This window comes from Cyanistes caeruleus, chromosome 19 (assembly GCF_971803275.1).
Source record: "Cyanistes caeruleus chromosome 19, bCyaCae1.hap1.1, whole genome shotgun sequence".
NCBI lineage: Eukaryota > Metazoa > Chordata > Aves > Passeriformes > Paridae > Cyanistes > Cyanistes caeruleus.
The window spans coordinates 3,081,435-3,100,970 of record NC_141719.1 but is presented as its reverse complement, the minus strand read 5'-3'; the positions used below and the strand labels follow the sequence as shown (position 1 = coordinate 3,100,970).

General features: G+C 40.3%; 1 protein-coding gene across 1 annotated transcript in view; it reads left to right on the top strand.

Annotated features, from left to right (window-relative positions):
- TBCD (tubulin folding cofactor D) overlaps nt 1-19,536 on the top strand; it is a 114,636-nt gene that overhangs the window by 62,757 nt on the left and 32,343 nt on the right. The window contains exons 18-26 of the mRNA XM_086857208.1: nt 1,653-1,738; nt 5,327-5,407; nt 6,135-6,208; nt 7,032-7,149; nt 7,991-8,051; nt 9,435-9,457; nt 16,431-16,462; nt 18,502-18,564; nt 18,986-19,062. Of these exons, the coding sequence (XP_086713334.1) occupies nt 1,653-1,738; nt 5,327-5,407; nt 6,135-6,208; nt 7,032-7,149; nt 7,991-8,051; nt 9,435-9,457; nt 16,431-16,462; nt 18,502-18,564; nt 18,986-19,062 (615 nt within the window). The remainder of the gene's footprint in view (nt 1-1,652; nt 1,739-5,326; nt 5,408-6,134; nt 6,209-7,031; nt 7,150-7,990; nt 8,052-9,434; nt 9,458-16,430; nt 16,463-18,501; nt 18,565-18,985; nt 19,063-19,536) is intronic.

The following is a 19,536-nucleotide window of genomic DNA, read 5'->3' as shown; positions in this document are numbered from 1 at the left end:
AATTCCACATGTCCCAAATCCAGAGCTTGCTAGTGGCCACAGAAGAATGTAAGAATGCCACTTACACTGTAAATGGAAGCTTTGAAAGATCTGCAGAATGGTTTTGAGCATAAATCATGAGAAATGCACATTCTTCTAATAATGCCAACTTCTGTATGGGAGAAGTTTGAAGTGTTCTGAGAGAACAGAAGCTGCTGGCTGTTCCTGTAAAGCCTGACCCTCCCACTGGCTGTGGCCTGTGTTCCTGAAGTCAGGAGTGATGCTGTCTCACTGACAGGCGTGGTGGCACCATGCCCTTTGTGAGATGGCATCAAACTGGCACACTCACAGCTGGGAAACAAATACCAAGGTCCAGCTGGCAGCTAGAATTCAAATTGTTTGCCTGAGATTTTCCTTATGTAGTGTGCATCTTTATATCTTCCACTGTATGTCTTGCTCTTTGGCCTTACATCATCATACTGAGGTGTTTCTTACCTTTTTGCTCCTAATCAGGGTTTCATGAGGCTTTTGAAGAGAACATTAATTTTACCTTTGAATTACCAAGACTTGCAGGCTTGGATAAGCCATAAATATTCTGTCTCTCCTTGGTCCAGTCAGATTTCAGACCTTGTTTTTTTGGGAGCACTGGAATTGTGCTTCCCAGAGCAAGACCTTGGCAGCAGCTCCCATTGCTTCCAGGATAAACTGCTTCAGTGATTCAGGCTCAGATGGAGAGATACTTCCCACCAGTTTTGCATGGCTGGATCCTAATGTGGAAGGGATGAGTGAGCTGTAAACAAACCTGCATCACATCCCAAACCTGTACTTCCAGGGAGCCTCATTGTTTTAATACTCTCTGAGTGTCCCTTTTGGAGGTGAGTGGAGCCAGTGTCAGCTGGCTCTCCTCCATTTGCTCTTCATCGTGGCTCATGGGTGCTGTGCTGCCTCTGCTGATGCTCTGTTAAACCTGCCAGAGCCACTAAAACTCTGAATATCTGAACTGTGTTGCTTGCATACAGAAATACAGATTTCTAAGTGTAAATCTCATACTCAGAAAGGTAATCTGTCTTCTGGAAACAGGCTGGTTTGAGAAGTGATGGCAGAAGTGGGATCCTTCAGTAGGCTTTAGTCTTTCAGGCTTTGTTGGGAACCAGTGTTCATTTTAAAAAACAAACCAACCCCATTTTTTAGTTCATTAATGAGTCATGAAATACAAGTGTAAGTAGAAACTCCCATGTGCTCTACACGTGATGTGCCTCTTGGTGCCTATATCTCGAATTTTGTATTTCATTAAACTCACCTTGTGCCTTCACATGAACTGGAAACATGTTTATGTTTATCTAAATCCTTCTAGAGGAATCATCTTTTGGGTATATACATAATCATGCATTAACCAAATACATATTTTGGCATGACTGGGAGGTGTGAAGGGAGCAGTTGCATAGGTTGCTGCCTGCTGCCATTTGCTTGGGCCTTTTATCATTGACTCACAAGCAGAGTGAGGTATTTTGCTGTTTATATATTCAATATCCTTTATGTTTCTAGTGCAAGTGATTTTACTATAAATTAAATTGTATTTTTTCAGTGCTTGGGAGAGTAGCAGGAGGTTTATTTTCAATCATGTTGCCTATTTGGAATGTGTTATATATTTTAAAATAATATTTTGTTTGTAGGGCACTTTTCCCCATGGCATCGACATTCTCACTGCAGCTGATTATTTTGCTGTTGGGAACAGAGTTAACTGTTACTTGACTATAAGGTAAGTTTCCAATCATTTTTCCTAAATGTGAGGAATGTTTCCTAATTGTACCTAATGAAATACTTGTCTGATTGCCTCACCTTACTGAACATTGTTTAATACTGTTTGAAGTGTATCAAAGTTGTGTTTTTGTTTTTACACTGAACTGATTGTCATGTGTGAGACAGAATGAAAACGTGGCCATGATTTCCTGGAGGACAAGGAGGAAGCAGCCAAGAGGTGTCACAAAACTGTCTCAGCTGCTCAAGGCTGGACAAGATGAGGAGGTTTGGAGAGTTGTAGTCAAAGGAGAGGTTCTGATGTGGGTAAAAAAATCAAGTCATATCTATTAAAAAAACCAGTTTGCCCAAGCTCTTGAATTTGTGGTCTGTGCATAGACCTTTAACTCCAGTGCTTGTGTTAGCTCAGTGAAAAGCTGGCCACAGTGTGCAGTAATGTTTGAAAAACCAAACTGATCTCTGCAGTACAGTCTGCAAAGAGCAGATGGGGAACACCCCAACTGGGGTGGTGTGGTTATAAACCAGGGGCTTGTCCTGGAATACAGAGTCAGCTCTGGAAACACAGAGGTGCTGAAATCAGGGGAGTTTGGATCCAAACTGGATGGCCAGAAGGAACAGAATATTGCATTTCCTCATGAGGAAATGATGAACAGCAAGGGCTGAGTTGTCTCAGACAGTCTGGCCTCGAGTCCAGCCTGTGTCAGAGGCAGGGTGGGGAGAGCAGCATGGCAGCACAGAGGGTGATTCAGCCCTGGTGGAGACAGGGCAGAAATTGCCCCATGGGGCTGCTCAGCAGAGAGAGCCTTGAGCAGGTGATGTCCTTGGGGAGCAGAAACAGCAGACAGGTACACGATGCTTCATGCTCCACTGCCAACTTCCAGTGGGAGGTTTTGAAGATAATTTGTACTGGAACCCTCTGTCTTCACCTCCACTATTTGTTTATTGATCTCTCCACCTCTGTATTGTCTTTTTTGTACAGAATCATTTCAGTCTGTTCACAGCTTCACCTTTTACCGACTGGCAGCCCTTCTGGGGTCCCCACCCTCCTCCCACAGCCTTCCCTGAGCTCCCGCCTACGGGAGATGGGGAAATGCAGGAGCTCTCCAGATCCATGTGCATGGCATCCATGTGATTTCTGAAACTCCAGGTTTTTGTGCTTACAGAAAATTGAAAACATTCAGAAGTGACAAAGCAGATTTTACTTTTTCTCTCCTTTAATTCTGGCCTGCAGACTGATTATGATTTTTTGACATTCAAGAGCTGAATTGATAATTTAAATTTTATTTTATTTACTACCTTCACTGTGATTTCCAGAGGTTTTGTATGAGTGCCACTTACATAAGTGAAAATATTTTTACTGTTGGTTTCTTTCTGTAAATTGCTCAGCAGGAGGAATAAATTTGTAAATCTTTTTATAAAGAGCCTTATGCAATTAGAAGCTTGATTTTCTGAAACCAGTTCAGTGCCATTAATCAAACAATTTTCTTTGTAAATTATTTGTCATCTCATTCATTCTGTTACTTTCAAACACTGCTCTTCAAGCAGACTGTCATTATTCAGGTCAATACTTAAGTTATTTGGCTATCTCCTTATTTTTCCCTAAGTAAAATGAAAGGCAAAAGCACCCTGGTATATGTTTGGCTACTCAGAAAACATGTACCACGATAATGTTGAGTAATAAAAGCTTAAAAAAAAAAAAGTGTCAATTTCTGCAGCTGAATTTGGTTCATAAATGATGATACCGTTCCAGTAAAGAGGCAGTTTCATGTATATTTTCAAATATTTATTTTTGTGTATATAAATAGTTGCTTAGAGCCTTTCAAATTTAAATATTTTAATTCAGGCTTTTCACCATGGGTGCCCTTTTTGCTGATGGTGTTTGGAGAATTCAGCTCAAATACACATTTCTGAGGATGCAAGGTCAAGGAAACCTACTTTATGTGAACTGGCAGTACAGAGATTATGTGATTCCAGGAGTTCTGAGCTTGGTACAAGCAGAGTTAAGGAAAAAGCTTCTTAACCTGGGTGGGATACAAAATTCTAACCAGCACCATCATCAGGAAGGACAGATTTGTATGCAAGCATTCTTGCATTACATTCTCAGTAGGACACACAAGATGAGGACTGTAGTTAAAGATAGTTATAAAGTAAAACTAGAAGTGGGATTTAGCTACCTGTGACCCAAGAGATTGATTTTTAGCTGGGCAAGGAAGAATTAAAACGACTGGCTTTCATTTTTCCTCTCACATTCAATGCCATATACTGTGAGCTGTGCAAAACTTTACTTAATTTAAAAAATAAAATTCAGAGGGAAAACCTCTTTAAAACTATTTCTCTATACCCATTTGAACCTTTTTTTTAAAAAAAAACCAAAACCTAATTTAACACATTCATAAAGCACTAATTTCCTGAATTCCAAACTCAAGCTGCTCCTGCTCCTCCTCCCAGTGCTAAAACTGGAACTCAAAAAGCAACTACAAAGAGAGGAGAGCTCAATCATGGCAGAGGAAATGTGTGTGTTATTGTGTGTTCCTGCAGAACAGGGAGAGGACCTAGAGATAGGAATTTTATCTTTTCTCTGCTGACATCAATGACAGTTTGAACCAACTGTCAAATCCTTCTCCAGGGTGTAGTACAGGGTGCTTCTGTGTCCAGGGTTGGCTCAAGTAACTCAGGTCTGGGCTGCTTTTAAGGATTCCCTCTCTGATGAATTCCATAGATATCTGGATGGGAACATGTGGCAGTATTTGGTTTTTCTCTTTCTTTGCTTCTGATTGCACACAGGTTTATTAATGGAACACCATTATAGCTGCAAAGTTAATCACTCAAAAGATATGAAAAGGTGAAAGTAAGGTAATCCATGAGTCCCTTTGTGCCCTTCTGACACAAACACTTCCTGCTGATGGTTTGGTTTCCCAAGGTGATTTAACACTCATCAGATGTACTGAAAAAACATTTCACTTTACTTGTGTTGACCTTGGCTTTTGATAGTTGATGCTTCTGAAGATTGGAAGTGTGGCTGGGTTGGGTAATGCAGGCTCCATGGGTGATTTGTGCTGGTGTTCCCTTCCAGCTCTCACCTGAGCTCTGCAGCTTTCACAGCTTTTGTCACAATGAATTTCTGCATATGTTTGATTTTTAAAAAGGACAAATTGAAAATCACGTTTTCATTTTGGACCATGGTATTTATGAAGATGTAACACATTTCTGTAACTTATTTTTCCTCTGTCTTGTAGTTGATATCAGTGATGTGTTTCTCCAATCTGAAGTAATTATTCAAGTTTCTATACAGATCTGAATTTTCTGGAATGTAACAATGGGATTGGATATCAAGCTTGTTGTACATAGAGCAGATTTTAGAAGCAATCTGAAAGTTTTACAGAAGTGATTTTAAGTTTTTTCAATAATTCAGAATATTTCCCATCCTGTCATTCTGCTGCATCTCATTTAAGTAATTTTTTGGTAGGCTTAAACCCAGAGGATTTAAACCTTTGGAATAGATGGTGCTAACATGCACACAGATACTGGTTCTGTTCTCTGTCTCTGGACCAGATTTCTAACCTATATCTGGGATTTTTTTCTTTTTCAGTGTGTATATTGCTGGCTTTCCTGAGTATACACAGCCAATGATTGATCATTTAGTTAACATGAAGATTAACCATTGGGATAGGTAAGTTCATAAAATCTAATTATTAATATCCAGGAATTGACTGTTCTGCACATTGAGCTTTTGTAGATTATTTTTGTAAGTTTTTCTCACACCTGGGTTTGCAGTAGCATTTGACTGAAGGAAACTGGGCAAGTAGTAGGTGATATCATCTGCACCTCCCAAGCAGATTGTCACTTCAACAGCTTTATGAATTTTGTCTTTTGGCCATGACCTCAATCTGTTAATAGATTAATAAAACCCATTTATATGGTGTATATAGTGTATGTGAGGGCTAAACACTGTCACCATACAATTATCCTAATTAAAGCAGATTTCATGCATAGAGATGGTGCTTACTCACATTCAGTGTTCATGAAGATTGAAATGTGTACATATCACACAAGGGAGATTCTATCAGTGCTGATCATAGTTTGCATCATGAGAAATAATCACAGTTTACTGCACTGTCCCTGCCAGAGCACAGAACGAGCCCTCAGGTTCCACCAGCCCCACTGGTGTTTTTTCTTGTGTCTTTGAGCTCTTTTCACTTCACTGAAAGCTGGCTGCATGGGTCTCTTTGGTTTTGCTGGCTTTTTTACAGGGCGGAAGCACAGGGTGGACAGAGAGCACTGTAATTTTGAGTATTTGCCCAGGTTTTGGTTGGGGGCAGGAGTCCCTCACATTATCTTTTTAACACATTGCTTCTACTGAATTGCTAACCCTCAGAAATGCTTTCTTACACCTGCAGTGTTATTCGAGAACTTTCAACCAAAGCTCTGCATAACATCACTCCCCAGGCCCCCGAGTACATGGCGAATGTGGGTAGGTATCAGCTGAGTTCTGCTCAGCCAGGCTGAGCTTAGGCAGGACAGACCTACAAAGATTTAATAAACCTACTTAATAAAAATTAAGATTTGTCCTTGCCACTTAATACAGCGTAGTGACCCTGATGGATTTACCTGTTAACAGGCTTTATGCAGAAATTATAAATTACGGTCAGGTTGGTTTTTTTCGTGGGTGTGGGTCTTGGAAACCTGGCTGCACTGGACTCTGCTGCTGCTGAGGTGAATAAATGGGTGTGGGGACAACTCCAGCAGCTGCCCCTCAAATGCCCCAGCTCTTTGCTTTGATGGTGTAAGGGGGGGGATCTGTTTTGTCATGCCCAGCCTGACATCTGCAGAATTCCCTTCTGACTGTGTGTGCAATTTGATGTATCTTAGTACGAGCCCAGGGTCCTTTGCTGAGCCCATTGCAGATGCTGGGGCTGTACTGGCAGATTTTTCACGTGGCTGAAGGCAGTGCCCTGAGAATCTGCAGTGGCAGACCTTGCCTGGGCTCCTGTCGTGGTCCAGGACAGTGGCACTTAACATGGAAATAAAATTCCATGGCAGTACAAGCCCCACTGCCCTGACTGCTCAGCCAGCTCAGTGCCCAATAGAAATGTTATTTTGGGAGTATAGAATAGCTCAGTGTGGTTTGCCAGAATTTACTTCATTAAATCTTGTTTTTCATAACATTGCCAGGATACTTGACTTTACAGAAATGCTTTTCCAGTGTTATTTCTAGACAGGCAAAATTACATTTAGAACTGGGATCTGTCGCTATGCTTTGTTTAAAAAAAACCCAATTATTTAATCTCTTTCAGTTTTGCCAAGACTTCTGCCTTTATCAGTGGGCTCAGATCTGCACACACGCCATGGGGCAATCCTTGCCTGTGCTGAGATCACCCATGCTCTGTGTAAACTGGCACAAGAGAATAATAGGTATTAATGCAAGATTATCTAGACTATAAATTTTCCTTTCATGTCTGGTCTATTAAAAGCTTCCTGAGTATAATTATGGAAATCTTCATCTCACTGAACTGCGTTTGCATTGAATTTTTGTTTGTTTTCATGAGTGATGCTGAGCCTTCACGTTTTATTCAGTGATTTAAGACTTCACTCTTAAATTCATAATGAGGAAAGAGAGATCATTTGCTGCCTTTCTTGGAGAATTGAATGTGTTCAGTTAAATGCAATTTAACTGCAATAATGCAGTTAAATGAAAGATTAATTCCTCTTTCCCTATAAGTGTGCTGCCTTCCTGGGTAGGGACAGTCTTTTGTCTTTAGAGTTGGAGAAATACCTTCTCAGTATTGGAGAAAAACCTCTTCAAGCAGCTCATTGATTTAGACTGATTTAATGCTGATGAATGCAGGTCCAGGTATATATATATACTTCTGTATTTCCACAGAAATTTGCCAGTAGTGTCCTCATTTTTAGTAGTAGGAAGTAATTGACATAGATGGAAAAATCACAGAAATTTTGGAATCTAAAAATACAACTGAGCTGAGAAGGGTTATCAGTGTATTGGCAATTGTAATGTTATTAGGAAGTGACACTGATTTTTTTATAAGCCTTTTGGAATAGTTTTCTGTATGATAAGGAAAGAACTTCTGTTATGTTTGCTGAACTATTAAAAAATAAATATTGCATATTTCTGTGGAGAATAATTTGAAAATCAAATGATTGGATTTCTGTTTGAAAGTACAGTGATGGAATGGAAAAAAAATAATTTGCAACATGATGAGGAAATCAGTTTTAAAATTTTTGTATACTTTTACAGATCTGTAACATACTATTTCAGTGAAAAAACATTGGAGGGACTCAAGCAAATTCACCAAGAGGTTTGTAGCCAGCATAAATCTGTTTTTAACCTGGAATGCTTCATGATTTTTAGCAAAGATTTACAATTAAGGCAGCTGTTCTCCACCTTCCTTAGCCCCATGCCAAGAGTGAGCCTTGTCACAAGCAGTGGTTTGGAGAGCCCCAGACCCTGTGACAGCTGGGTGTCCTGGACCCTGGGTCCTACACTGGGGGCTCTTCTGCCTCTCGCTGAGCCCCCAGCTCTGATGCTGGAAATTGCATTTCTGAAGTGCCTCAGGGGGTTGCTTTGACTCCTTTTCTCTCTGTCTTTGCTTTCCCTTTGTCCTCCTGACTGGCCTTGGGATGACTGTGCTCAAGGGACATCTAGTGAGCTCATTCCTCGCCCCTGCATCCATAATTTCCTGTTTATCAACCTCAAAAGTCATATTCTGCATTTCAATTGATGATTCTACCAATACAGATACATTGTCTGTATGAGTTTTTATCTCTGCTTATGCTAAATGAAGCCTTGTCCTGCTCATAGCATTTCCAAACACTTCTGTGGAGATAATTTTCATTTGTCCCTTTTGTTTTCAGTCATCCCATGTTGTTGGATTTTTCTTCCCAGCATGGAACAGACAATACTCCAGCATTCAGGCTCCTGCTGTTCCTGCAGGATCTGGAGGACCTTTAGTGCCAGCTCTGATGTGCTGTCAGGCTTCACCACTCACCCACCCAAGTCCACAGGTGCCTGTTTAATTCTGGGTGCAGCTCAGAGCTGCTGCCACAGGTGGAAAAGCACCTTTGTCCTCCTTTAACTTTCTCATGTTGAAGTGCCTGAAAGCTTGGTCAGCACATCTCTGCTCGTACAGTGGCCTTAAGCTGTTATGATGCAGGTGCATAAACTCTCAATTTTAAATAAAATGTGTTTTTTGGCTTTTACTACTTATAAATGTTATAATCTCTGATTTTTTTTATGATGGCTTGCTGTAACATTAAAAATTAAGTAAGTTTTTCAGTCAAATTAAAGCCTTTAAGTTTTTTTTCTGTTCAGTCTGTGGCTTCCATTTATTTTCAGTGATCAGACAATGCAGTCTATCATCATTCTAAAAGAGCCAATGGTGGAAAGCAAATCAGTTTTAAAAAGCCAAACTTTTTAAGAAGCAGAAGCAGCTTGAGTTTGGAGTTCAGGAAATTAGTGCTTTATGAATGTGTTAAATTAAGGTATTTTTGAAAACAAAATTCAAATGGGTATAGAGAAGTTGTTTTAAGGAGGTTTTCCCTGTGAATTTTATTTTTTTAATTAAGTGAAGTTTTGTACAGCCCACAGTATATGGCATTGCATGTGAGGGGGAAAAATGAAAACACTTGGATCAAATAAACTCAATTAATATTAATATGTATTGCTTTCTTTTCCCCCCCAGCTTTGCAGTCGTCAGTTGTACAGGTAAGAAAAAAGCGATGCAAACCCATCATTTTTCATCTTGGGAAATGTCAATTGAAAGGGATGAAACCAGGATCTGGTTTCATTTGTACAATTAGTGACACCCACCCCAGTCCCTCCAGTGCTTTGTCTGCAGAGGATTCATAAGGGGCTGCAGAACTGGCCTTGAACTAATGAGCCCCAAATCCTATCTTTTCCTTTTCCTTTTCCTTTTCCTTTTCCTTTTCCTTTTCCTTTTCCTTTTCCTTTTCCTTTTCCTTTTCCTTTTCCTTTTCCTTTTCCTTTTCCTTTTCCTTTTCCTTTTCCTTTTCCTTTTCCTTTTCCTTTTCCTTTTCCTTTTCCTTTTCCTTTTCCTCTCCCTTCCCTTCCCCTCTTCCCATTCCCCTTCTCCCCTTCCCCATTTCCTTTCTTAACCTGTGTGACAAGCAGGACAGGAGCATTGCAAAAGGTTCAGGGCAATTTTTCAACTCTTGCGACAAAGAAAATGTAAATGAGTTTTCACTAAGTTGTTTTTCATTTCCTATTTGTTGAAGCTTCCAGGAAATTAAGGGATATTGCTCAAGGAACTGTTAAGTAAATGTGAATTAAAACTGGTGTGTTTGCTTCTAAATTTAAGGAAATCAAACCATAATGATTTGTATTCCCTAGTAACTCTATGCAAGTGAGGGTTTTTCCTCTTTTAATTGACATTTTTTGGTCATTTTTAGTTCACTTCTTCACATGTGCCTTACCTGAAAACAATCAACCTGAACTAGTTTTTTTATGTAATTCTTAATTACAGGTTAAAGAATTTTTATGAAAGTTTTTTTAATCATGAAACTTTGTGAAAAACTGATAAAATTTACTTTTTGATGGGTTATCCAGAGAAATGTGACACTTGCAGCCCCGAGTGAGCTTGGGCTGGCGGATGGGCTTAGTGCTGATACTGTATATTCATGTCTTTGTGGGTGGCTCTCTTGGCTTCCATAAATTCTTTAATGTCAGGGTGGAGCTTGGGTGTAATTTGTTTTTGTCGTAATATGCACTTCTTGCACTTAATGGTATTTATTAGGTGCCTACAGAAATGTTTTTGTTCTAGGTAAGGGTTCTAATTCAACTCCAGGCGAGATTGATTCGCTGCTGTTTGCTCTCATACTTAGCTGAGACACAGATGTCTGCCCTAATCCATATTGTAAAATATCACTATGCATCAAGTATTTTAAAATGGGACAAGAAAAATAAACTAGGTTATAAAAACAAACCAACAATTTGAGTGTTGCTGGGCAAGCATTTAGTGAAACAAGCCAAACTCGTTTCATGATGAGTAATTATTGCACATAATATTCCAAAGATTTCCATTTGAGAAATTGCTACCGGGAATTTTCAGTGTTAACAACATCTTGGAGGAATGTTCAAAACTTGTGTTTTTTATTTGTGTTTCAGGTTTTTAAACTGTATTAAGAAACAGCATCTGGCCACATGTCTCAACTGTTTATTAGATATTTTGCTTTCACTTCTGGCCACAAAACATCCTTGTCGGGGACTGAAGGGATTTTAATGCTTGAATTAAGCAGTTCTAGGGATTTTTTTTTGCCCTCTGAGAAATGGAAAAGGAAGTAAAGCATAGAAATGCTGGATTTGGGGTTTTTAAAAATAAATTTTAGAAAGTTTCAGTTTATAAATTTTAAGCTGGAAGATGGGTCATCAGTTTCTTGATTGTCTGATTCTGTTGAACCCATAAGGACCTCAAGTCAAAGGAGAGAAAGCCAAAGTGCTGTAATGGAAACATTCATAGAGCTGCTGTAGCATCCTTCTTTGTTTAGCAGTTCTTGCACCATCTTTAACCTGATTTTGAAAAATGGCCATAAATCATCCTTTACACAGTCCAGTTTTGAGTTACACTGCAGTAAGTCTCAGTTTTGAACATCCTTGAAGCATTCAAATTTATTAATGCTCATTGTAGAAAATCCCATCTTCTACCCTATTACCATTTTTTTAAAAAAATACATGTATTTTTCTGTCCTCCTGCAGAAGTCCTTTCTGGGTTTACCATAGTACAAAGGAGCCTGCAAGTCCAGGCACATCAGTGTGTACTTCCTGCCATTATCCTTGATCCTGACACATCTGATGCACTGGTTTGTCTGGAGGAGCTGGTTGGTTTGAGCATTTGCATGTGCACTTCCAGCTGTGGGTTGTGCAGGAGTTTCTGGGTTTCTGTGTGGGGGTTATGCAAACCATGCCCTGTAGAGCATCTGCCTCCTGTGCCTGTTTAGGGCTGTACAGGTTGTAAAGTTCCAAAAATTGGGCTGTGTTTTATTTGTTTTAAATGACACTTTTATGTATAAAAACCTAAGATGAAAAACTTGCGGCATCTGTTGCGTTCGTCTCTGTTACCTGAGTTAGGAAATCACTCTGCTGGTTTGAACACAGAGTCACTTGTCAGCCTGATTTCCATTCTGCTTCCACTGCACCAGCATGGTTAGTAGCTGGTTTTTTTGTAGCAGATCTATTTCTATTGTGGATCTGAGACCTTGGACTCATTCTCAATACACTTTCTCTCAAGTAACAAGCGATAGGAAAGAGGAAATGGCCTTAAATTGCACCAATGGAAATGGAAAAAAAAACACTTTTCTCAAAGGTTTGTGAAGCCCTTGCACAGGCTACCCAGGGCAGTGGTGCAGTCACCAACCCTGTTTTTTACCATTGTGGAAACCTAGATTTAAAAGATGTGTTTAAAAGGTTTTAACACATTTAAAAGACACGTTAAAAGGATTAGGTTGGTCTTGGCAGTGGTTGGACTCAATGATCTTAAAGGTCTTTTCCAACCTAAATAATCCTGTGATCCAATAATATGAAAAGTCTTCAAGAAAAGAGTATTTTGATAGTAGTTGTGTTAAGGTTCTCTGAAACTGCTTCATCTGGTCTGAGGCTCTTGAGTGACTTCTCTATTGACAAAACTTGAGTTCCTGACTGTTCAGCTGAACAGATGTTCAGAATACATTTTCACTTCCTCGTAGCCAGTTCTGATTGTGATACCAGAGGCCTGAATGCCCAGAAGGAGCTCAGGAGTGGCTATGGAAGTGCTGGGCTGCCTGCAGGTGGTTGCAGTGCACTTTGTGTCTCAGCAGATGTTGTGTTTATTGGCCCTCGAGGGTTCCATCCGAGCTGGATGTGTCGGGATGTTCGTCAGCGACTCCCACGCCGGGCAGCGCGGTGCCTGCGACGTGCTGCACACCCAGCCTTGCCATGAGCTCATCCCTGCAGCCTCTGGAGAGACTGGCTGGGTGTGGAGCACGTCAGCTGTGGCAGCCCAGCAGATTTAGGAGCTTGGAGTAGCAGCCAGTGTCAGTTGAACCGGCACCTTCTGAGTTTCGGCTTTTCCAGCAGAGTAAGGGAGCCTGCAGGTGTTGACAGGTGCTGGGCAAAAGAGAAACTCGTCTCATTTCAAAGACCTTTAAGGTTGTAACTAATCTTGATGGTTTCAGGGCAAATGTGTTTCTTGGCATTCATCTGCCTAAAAGAGTTTTTTTTAGGCAGATGAGCTTAATCAGCAAAGAATTCCAGCTTTGCAGCAAAGCTCATCTTTTAACAGTTCTTCCAAGTTCAAGTGGTTTTATGCATCCAGGACCTGGATGGCTCTGTGAGATGTGCTGCACTGTTCTCTGAAGAGTTGTAAAGTGAAATTCTTCTGCTACAAACTGAAGTCACTGGGAAAGCTTTTACTTCCAAAGTAGCATTCTGATGTTAGAATACATCATGGCATATGAATTTACAGTAGCCTAAAACCTGGTGGTTCTCATGTTATTGTGGTTTATTCTGTGCATCTTGAAGGGTTGGCCATGAAAGTTTTGTTAATCTACTCAGCTGTGCTCAAGGTTTTCTCTTTCCCCCTTGTGTACCCTCTGAAAAAGCTGTTCTGTACCTGCAAAACCCAGGGAATGTGCAGCCTTTAAGGATACCTCAGTTCTGTTTGGGACAAAGAGTTCCCAAGGAAAGTGCTTGGTTGCTGTTCATGTGGAGGTAAAATACGTGTTCTCAACTTTCCTGAAATCCAGTATTTACAACTGAATCTCTTCAGCTATTCCAGTACTTTCAGCTTCAGATTTGAATATCTGTGAAAACATAGATGCTGTTCAATTCTAAACAGCTTCAGTTACTGTTTTTTTTATTATCTTAAGTGGGAATTCTGGCTTTCTCACAAAAAGCAGCAGGCTTAAAATAATTTTAAAAAATAAATCCCCAAAAGTACTTTGAACTTCTTTATGCCCTGGGAACAGCACTGTCACTGGTTCTGATTCAAGCCAATGTAATTATAAAATAGGTACTGTCATTCTTAGGTCAGTAATGTTAATTTGTCAGTTCTGCAAGGGATTATATATTTTATTTTCCACATGTAAATTGTGACTCATCCCAGGATGTTTCTAGGAGAGAAGCATTGCTGTGGAACTGCACACATGAAGGAATGCTTAGGAGCTTGTGGAACCTGGGCACTGCATCAGTCAATTTGCAAATTGAATTAATAATTAAAGCTTGAAACAGGTACATCTAATAATGTGATGCAACTTGTGGATGTGTCTTTGGAATAAAAAATAAAGAATACTGACTGTACAGCAAAATTCAGAATCTCTGAATTAGGTAGATCCGTATCTTTTTAATTTAGTGAAATACTGTGCAGTGAGATAATAGAAAGATGTGCATCGTGTTTGACAAACCAAGCACTGAGGAAAGATCTTGGATTACGATAGAATTATTGGTTTTTAAAAGTGAAATATGCATGAGCTGTGGAAAGGGGGAAAAAATGAGCTCTATTGGTGGACATACAGAGTGTCTGGGCAAGATCCAGCTCAGGAAGCTTTGCAGAGGAGCACACACAGGTCATGGTGCCACCCAAGAGGGATTGGACTGGAGTTTGTGCCACGTGGAAAAGTTGCTTTGCAAATCCCTGTCACCTTTCTGCATTCTTGCATGGGGACAGCAATCCTCAGAGAGGCTCCAAACTCTGGAATTAAATGGAGTTGGTGAAACGCCAGAGGAAGGGATAACACTCAAATTATTACCATCAGCACAGCTTGAAGTGGCCTGACTTCCTCCTTGGCAGTGCAGGGAAATGGAGAAGAGCAGCCTTTGTGAGTCAGTTCTGGCTTTGTAGTTGGAGCAGAACTGTCCATATCTGAATCCCTTCATCAGCAGACTCTGCTGCACACCAAACACATTTGCAAGGTGATTATTTTATACTCATTTGCAGTAAGGCAACAGACAAAAGGCAAGGAATGGGTGAAGACAAAATAAAGGGGAAAAGAAGTGTGGAAGAGGAAGCAAGGTTTGCCACATCAGTCACTTGTTTTTGCCGCTGTCTCGACTCCTGGCATCACTTTTTTTGTTTTCTGATTTAAATTTTTTTAGAAGCTGGAGAGCAGACAGCATGGCAGGAGGGTGGGGTAGACAATACACAGACCTTATCAGCATGAGGATGTAGAATCTGTGCTTGCTTCCTACAATGATAAACTGAGCTGGCAATTATTAAAGTAAGCCTAATATATATTGATTGTGGAAACCAAAAGTTTCTCAATTAAAGGAAGTGCTGACCTATGGCAGATGAGAATATTGTGGAGTTGGCATCTCTGTGTTTCCTGAAACACCAATGAAATTGTTGAGCAGTCAGAAACCCAGAGCATATTGCAGAAGGGACCTCCTTGTGTGGAATGGAAAAATGTGTTTAAAAAGTTCAGGCTTTTAAAGCTCATACAAAGGGATAAATTGGAGAACAAAGTTATAAGAGTTGTTAGGATTGCCAAGCTGGCCTTCTGAGCACAGCTGCTAATTTTATTGTGGGGAGGGAGGAGGAAAGGATGGAAGAAAATGTTTAAAATAAACAAAAAACAACAAGCAAATAAACAAAAAAGCCTTTGTTGTTGCTCTCCTTGCTGGGAGTTTCTGCCAGAGCATGGACATGCAAACAGGTGATTAAGGGTTTGGCACACCTCAGGGAGGAAATATTCCAGCAGAAGTGAAGTGAGACAATAAGGAGTCAAGGGAAGAAATATCCAAAGGAAGGGGAGGTCAAAGGTTCACAAAATGGAGCAATGAAGTCACAGAGGGTGACACTGAGTGAAACACCTCAGGCAGTGCCTTGGGGATGGGGATCCAGACAAGCAGCAGACAGTGCTCAGCGGGGTGAGGAGAAAGAAGCCTCTGCCCACAGCCAGGAGAAGCCACAGAGTGGAAACAGACCCTGCCATTCCCAGGATATTTTTCCCTCTCCCCACTTTCTGCCCATTCAGATTTTCTTCTCCCAGTGCTGTTGCTGGTCGGGCTCATGTTCAGACAGAGGAACTGGGCTGAGGTCTGAGCTGGTGCAACATCCTTGAGGAACACACCTTTTCCTCAGGAAGGTCTGAAGTAGCTTGAGCCATTTGTTTCTCTCCCTTTTCTGATGTGTTTCTTGTGGTGATAAACACAAAATCACCTGGGAGGGGACTTGAGCAGGAAAGGAGAAGGGTGATAAATGTCACCAGGAGAGGAAACCAGTTAACATATGTGAAAATGGGAACTGGGAAGGGAAGTTTCTATTTAGTTTTGTAGAGATTATGATTTTATTAAAAAATTGCATGTAGTTCCTTTTCACTTGTGGAAATCAGAATCTGGTAGAGACTGGAAAGTCCTTTGGCTAGTCTCATGGGTTTGGAATGTTTGTGAAGCAAGTAAAAAGAAAAGCAGAAGGAATTTGACAGTCTTTTTATTATTCACATTAAAAATAAGGAAGACTGGGAGTGCATTTTTGCAAGAAGAAAGCTTAATATTCAGGAGAGGTTTGCAGTAATCGTGCTGAAGTCAAGAAAAGTTGATTTAAAAGGGAGCAGAGCTGATCAAATACAAAACTGTGGGTATTTTGTGCTCTGCTTTCATTCTGAAATGGTTTCCAGGTGCTTTTGCCTCACTGTGGGCACTCAGGTCACCTGTGGTGGGTTGTTCTCTGAAGGCTGTTTCTGTTTTGCAGGGGTTTAGGAGGAGAACTGATGAGACCGGCTGGTAAGTACCACAGCTGGGGTGGGACAGCACAGGAGGTGCCCTGAGGAATTTAGCTGTTTACATGTTTCCAGTTCATTTTGCATATGTTGTGTTGAATGTATAAGTGAAGTCTGCACAGTAATTAAAAAATTAGGAACTTTGGAGGCCAATCAGCAGATGGGTGCACCAAGACATGGAGTGCCAATACACTTGGAATAGCTCTGTGTAAGAGCTGGAGATGGTTCTGGGCTCTGTGTCACACTCTCCTTCTGTTGTTGCACACAGGGAAGTTTTTTTAGGGTTGAACTGTCTTCCTTCAGTGATTTACTCAGATTCCTCTCCAGAATAGATATAATCTGCACTTTCAGACAGAAGCCATGGTGGAAATAATGATTTTATCGTAACAAGAGTGCGTGCAGAAGTGAAGCATAAAGATCATTTAAACAACAGTCTGTGGGGAGTGTGGCATCACAGAAAAGATGGATTTTGCAGATTGTTATATGCTGTAAAAAGGAAGGGTGTTGGAGGAAGAAGTAGGCTGGGTGGATGAGGAAATGATGCCAACTTGGTTTCCTGCTTGAGAGCTGAGTGAAGGAAGTGCTGCAAAGCAGATTCCAGCTTGGAAGATCTGAAGCCATCCAGACCTCGTGGGTAAAAGAGCTTCAGTACTGAGGTGAAAGAGCCAGGGGATTTGAGTGAGATTACAGCTGTATGACAGGAAAATGCAAGCTGAAGGAATGGGTTTTTTTCTGATATGTTTTCACTTCTAAGCAGCTGAACATTTCATGGTTTTGGAGAAGTACAAGTGGCAGTATTTTGGCATTATACAATTGTGTAGGTGGAGTAAGAGAACAATTGAAAATGTTCCACAAATTGCCTGCATGTCTAATGAAGATGATGGTCTCAACCACAATAGAGCAAAGAGAACTAAGGAGGAACCCCAAGAGACTTGGGTTTAGTCACATTGCACTTAACCTTGTCTGTGAATAAATATTAGCACAGAGAAACTGACACACAGTGTTGAGAGGATTTTGTGTGACGCTGCCATAGTGGGGAGCGAGTTCAAGAGTAGATTTGGAGCCCAGTAAGTTGATTATAAATGAAAATGATGAGCTGTGTGCAGAGCCCAGAGGAAGAGTCAAAAATCAAGTTGTGGGAGGAGAGGAAAGCAAAACAAAATGTTGGCATTACTTTATACAGCACCTTCTTCTGTCCTTTCCCTCCTCTCCACCAGCTCTAAAGCCGCCAGGCAGTGAGATGGAACTATGCTCTCCAATCTCATTTATTTGAACTGAACCCCAGGAGGTGAAAGATAATGGCATTCCCCAAGTGCTGAGTTTTCATTTGAGCAGTACAGTCAATCTGTTGGATAGAAAATTTTCAGTGTTTACTGTGTTAATTTTCATCCCCCAAAAAAAGCCTCAAAACAGTTAAAAAAAATATAATTCTCAAAGTGGGTTTGTAAGCATAGAACTCTTCAAAGTTCATATATTAAAAATAATTAGGACTTTATTATGAAAAGGATGTCCTCATGTATTCCAAGTATCAAAGGAAATAAAACTGTATCCAGTTTCATAGCTCCCAGCTCTGTGCAGTGAACAAATGCCACTCCTTGGAGGTTCAAAAACAATGTGAAGAAGAAGTAGGAAAACCTGTCCTATATATTTGAATAATTTTTAGTGGCTGTAGTATTATCCTTGTCTCAGTTGCTTTACTGTCACTGATGCTACACTGCCATTTCCAGACTGTATAGCAGAAAAATTGTGGCTGACATGAACATCTTGAATGGCACAGGGGGAAAACATCCCACCAAACAAGGGATTTGCATGAATGATGGAACTAACTCATGTCAGAGGACAGTTACTGCATTGTAGTGATTTTTGTACAAATGTAATTTCCTTTCCGTTTTTAATTTCTCTTATTTGGAACATCTATTTGTAAACATTCTTAAACTTAAAATTATAGCTAATGTAACTTCCTGTGGTTGTCTCTTCAAATTTGCTTCAATTTCTCTTTTTTGGAAGGGTATTTATCTTCTCATCAAACTTATTTTCTTACAGTCTGCACTTTAATTGAAAAGTTGTCGCTATCAAAAATGCCTTTTAGAGGAGATCCAATCATCGGTAGGTCCTATTTTAATTAACCTTCCATGACTGTAGCAACTGTTCATTAAAGTAAAGCATTAACAAATGATGCTTTTCAAAGAAGCAAAATTAATGGTGACCTAACCCATTAAAAAATACCAAAAAGATAGTCAAATGCTGCAGCAGATGCTGATGCAATTTGAAGATTTGGTTTTTAGCTTTTAACTTGCCAATAAATAGAATGTGCAGTACTCAACATCACCAGGCATGGGGTGTTCACTGTGGGCATGGTAATCCAGGCTGGGGTAGCTGTACTGGGAGTCAGAGCCTTGTTTAATTTGGAAAAGCAAAGGCACAGCTTGATTTATATAATTGCTGGGCTATGGAAAAATTAAATGGAGAATGTTAAAGTTCAGAAAGTTAGAAAAGTTGAAACTGTTTATGTTCCTTGCTGTTCCAGGAGGTTGGCAGTGGTTAATAAATGACAGTCTAAGACATCTCACTCTTGTTTCCACTGCTGCACGACAGCGTATAAAGGTACAGTAATTTCTCTTCCTTCACGTGGTCACATTAAATACAGAATTAGAAATACTCTTGCTTTCCTTTGGTGGTTTATCCATGGGATCTTATTGGTTCTTGAATGCTTGTTTCTTACATGTGTGAGAAGGGGTGTTTAAAAAATATATTTTGAGTTCCTCAAGATTCCAGTGAACCTTTCTGATTAATATTTGAGCAGTTATCCCCAAGGTTGTTCTTGTCTGTACCTCTGGTCAGGGTGAGGAGTCACTGATGGTGCTGGAAGGACCTCCTTGGTGGCTCTCTGGTTACATTTAGAGGGTGTTTTGCTTCTGTTTTGGTGTACCTGTAATATGTGTGATTTCAGAGAACTCTTGTGAGAATTAAAAATGCTCTGGATGATGTCCACAGGTACTGAGGGTTTGGTAGCTCTGTGAGCATTGGTGTGAGTTACTAGAGTTACTCAGGACAAGCAGCTTAAATTTTCCATTAAAC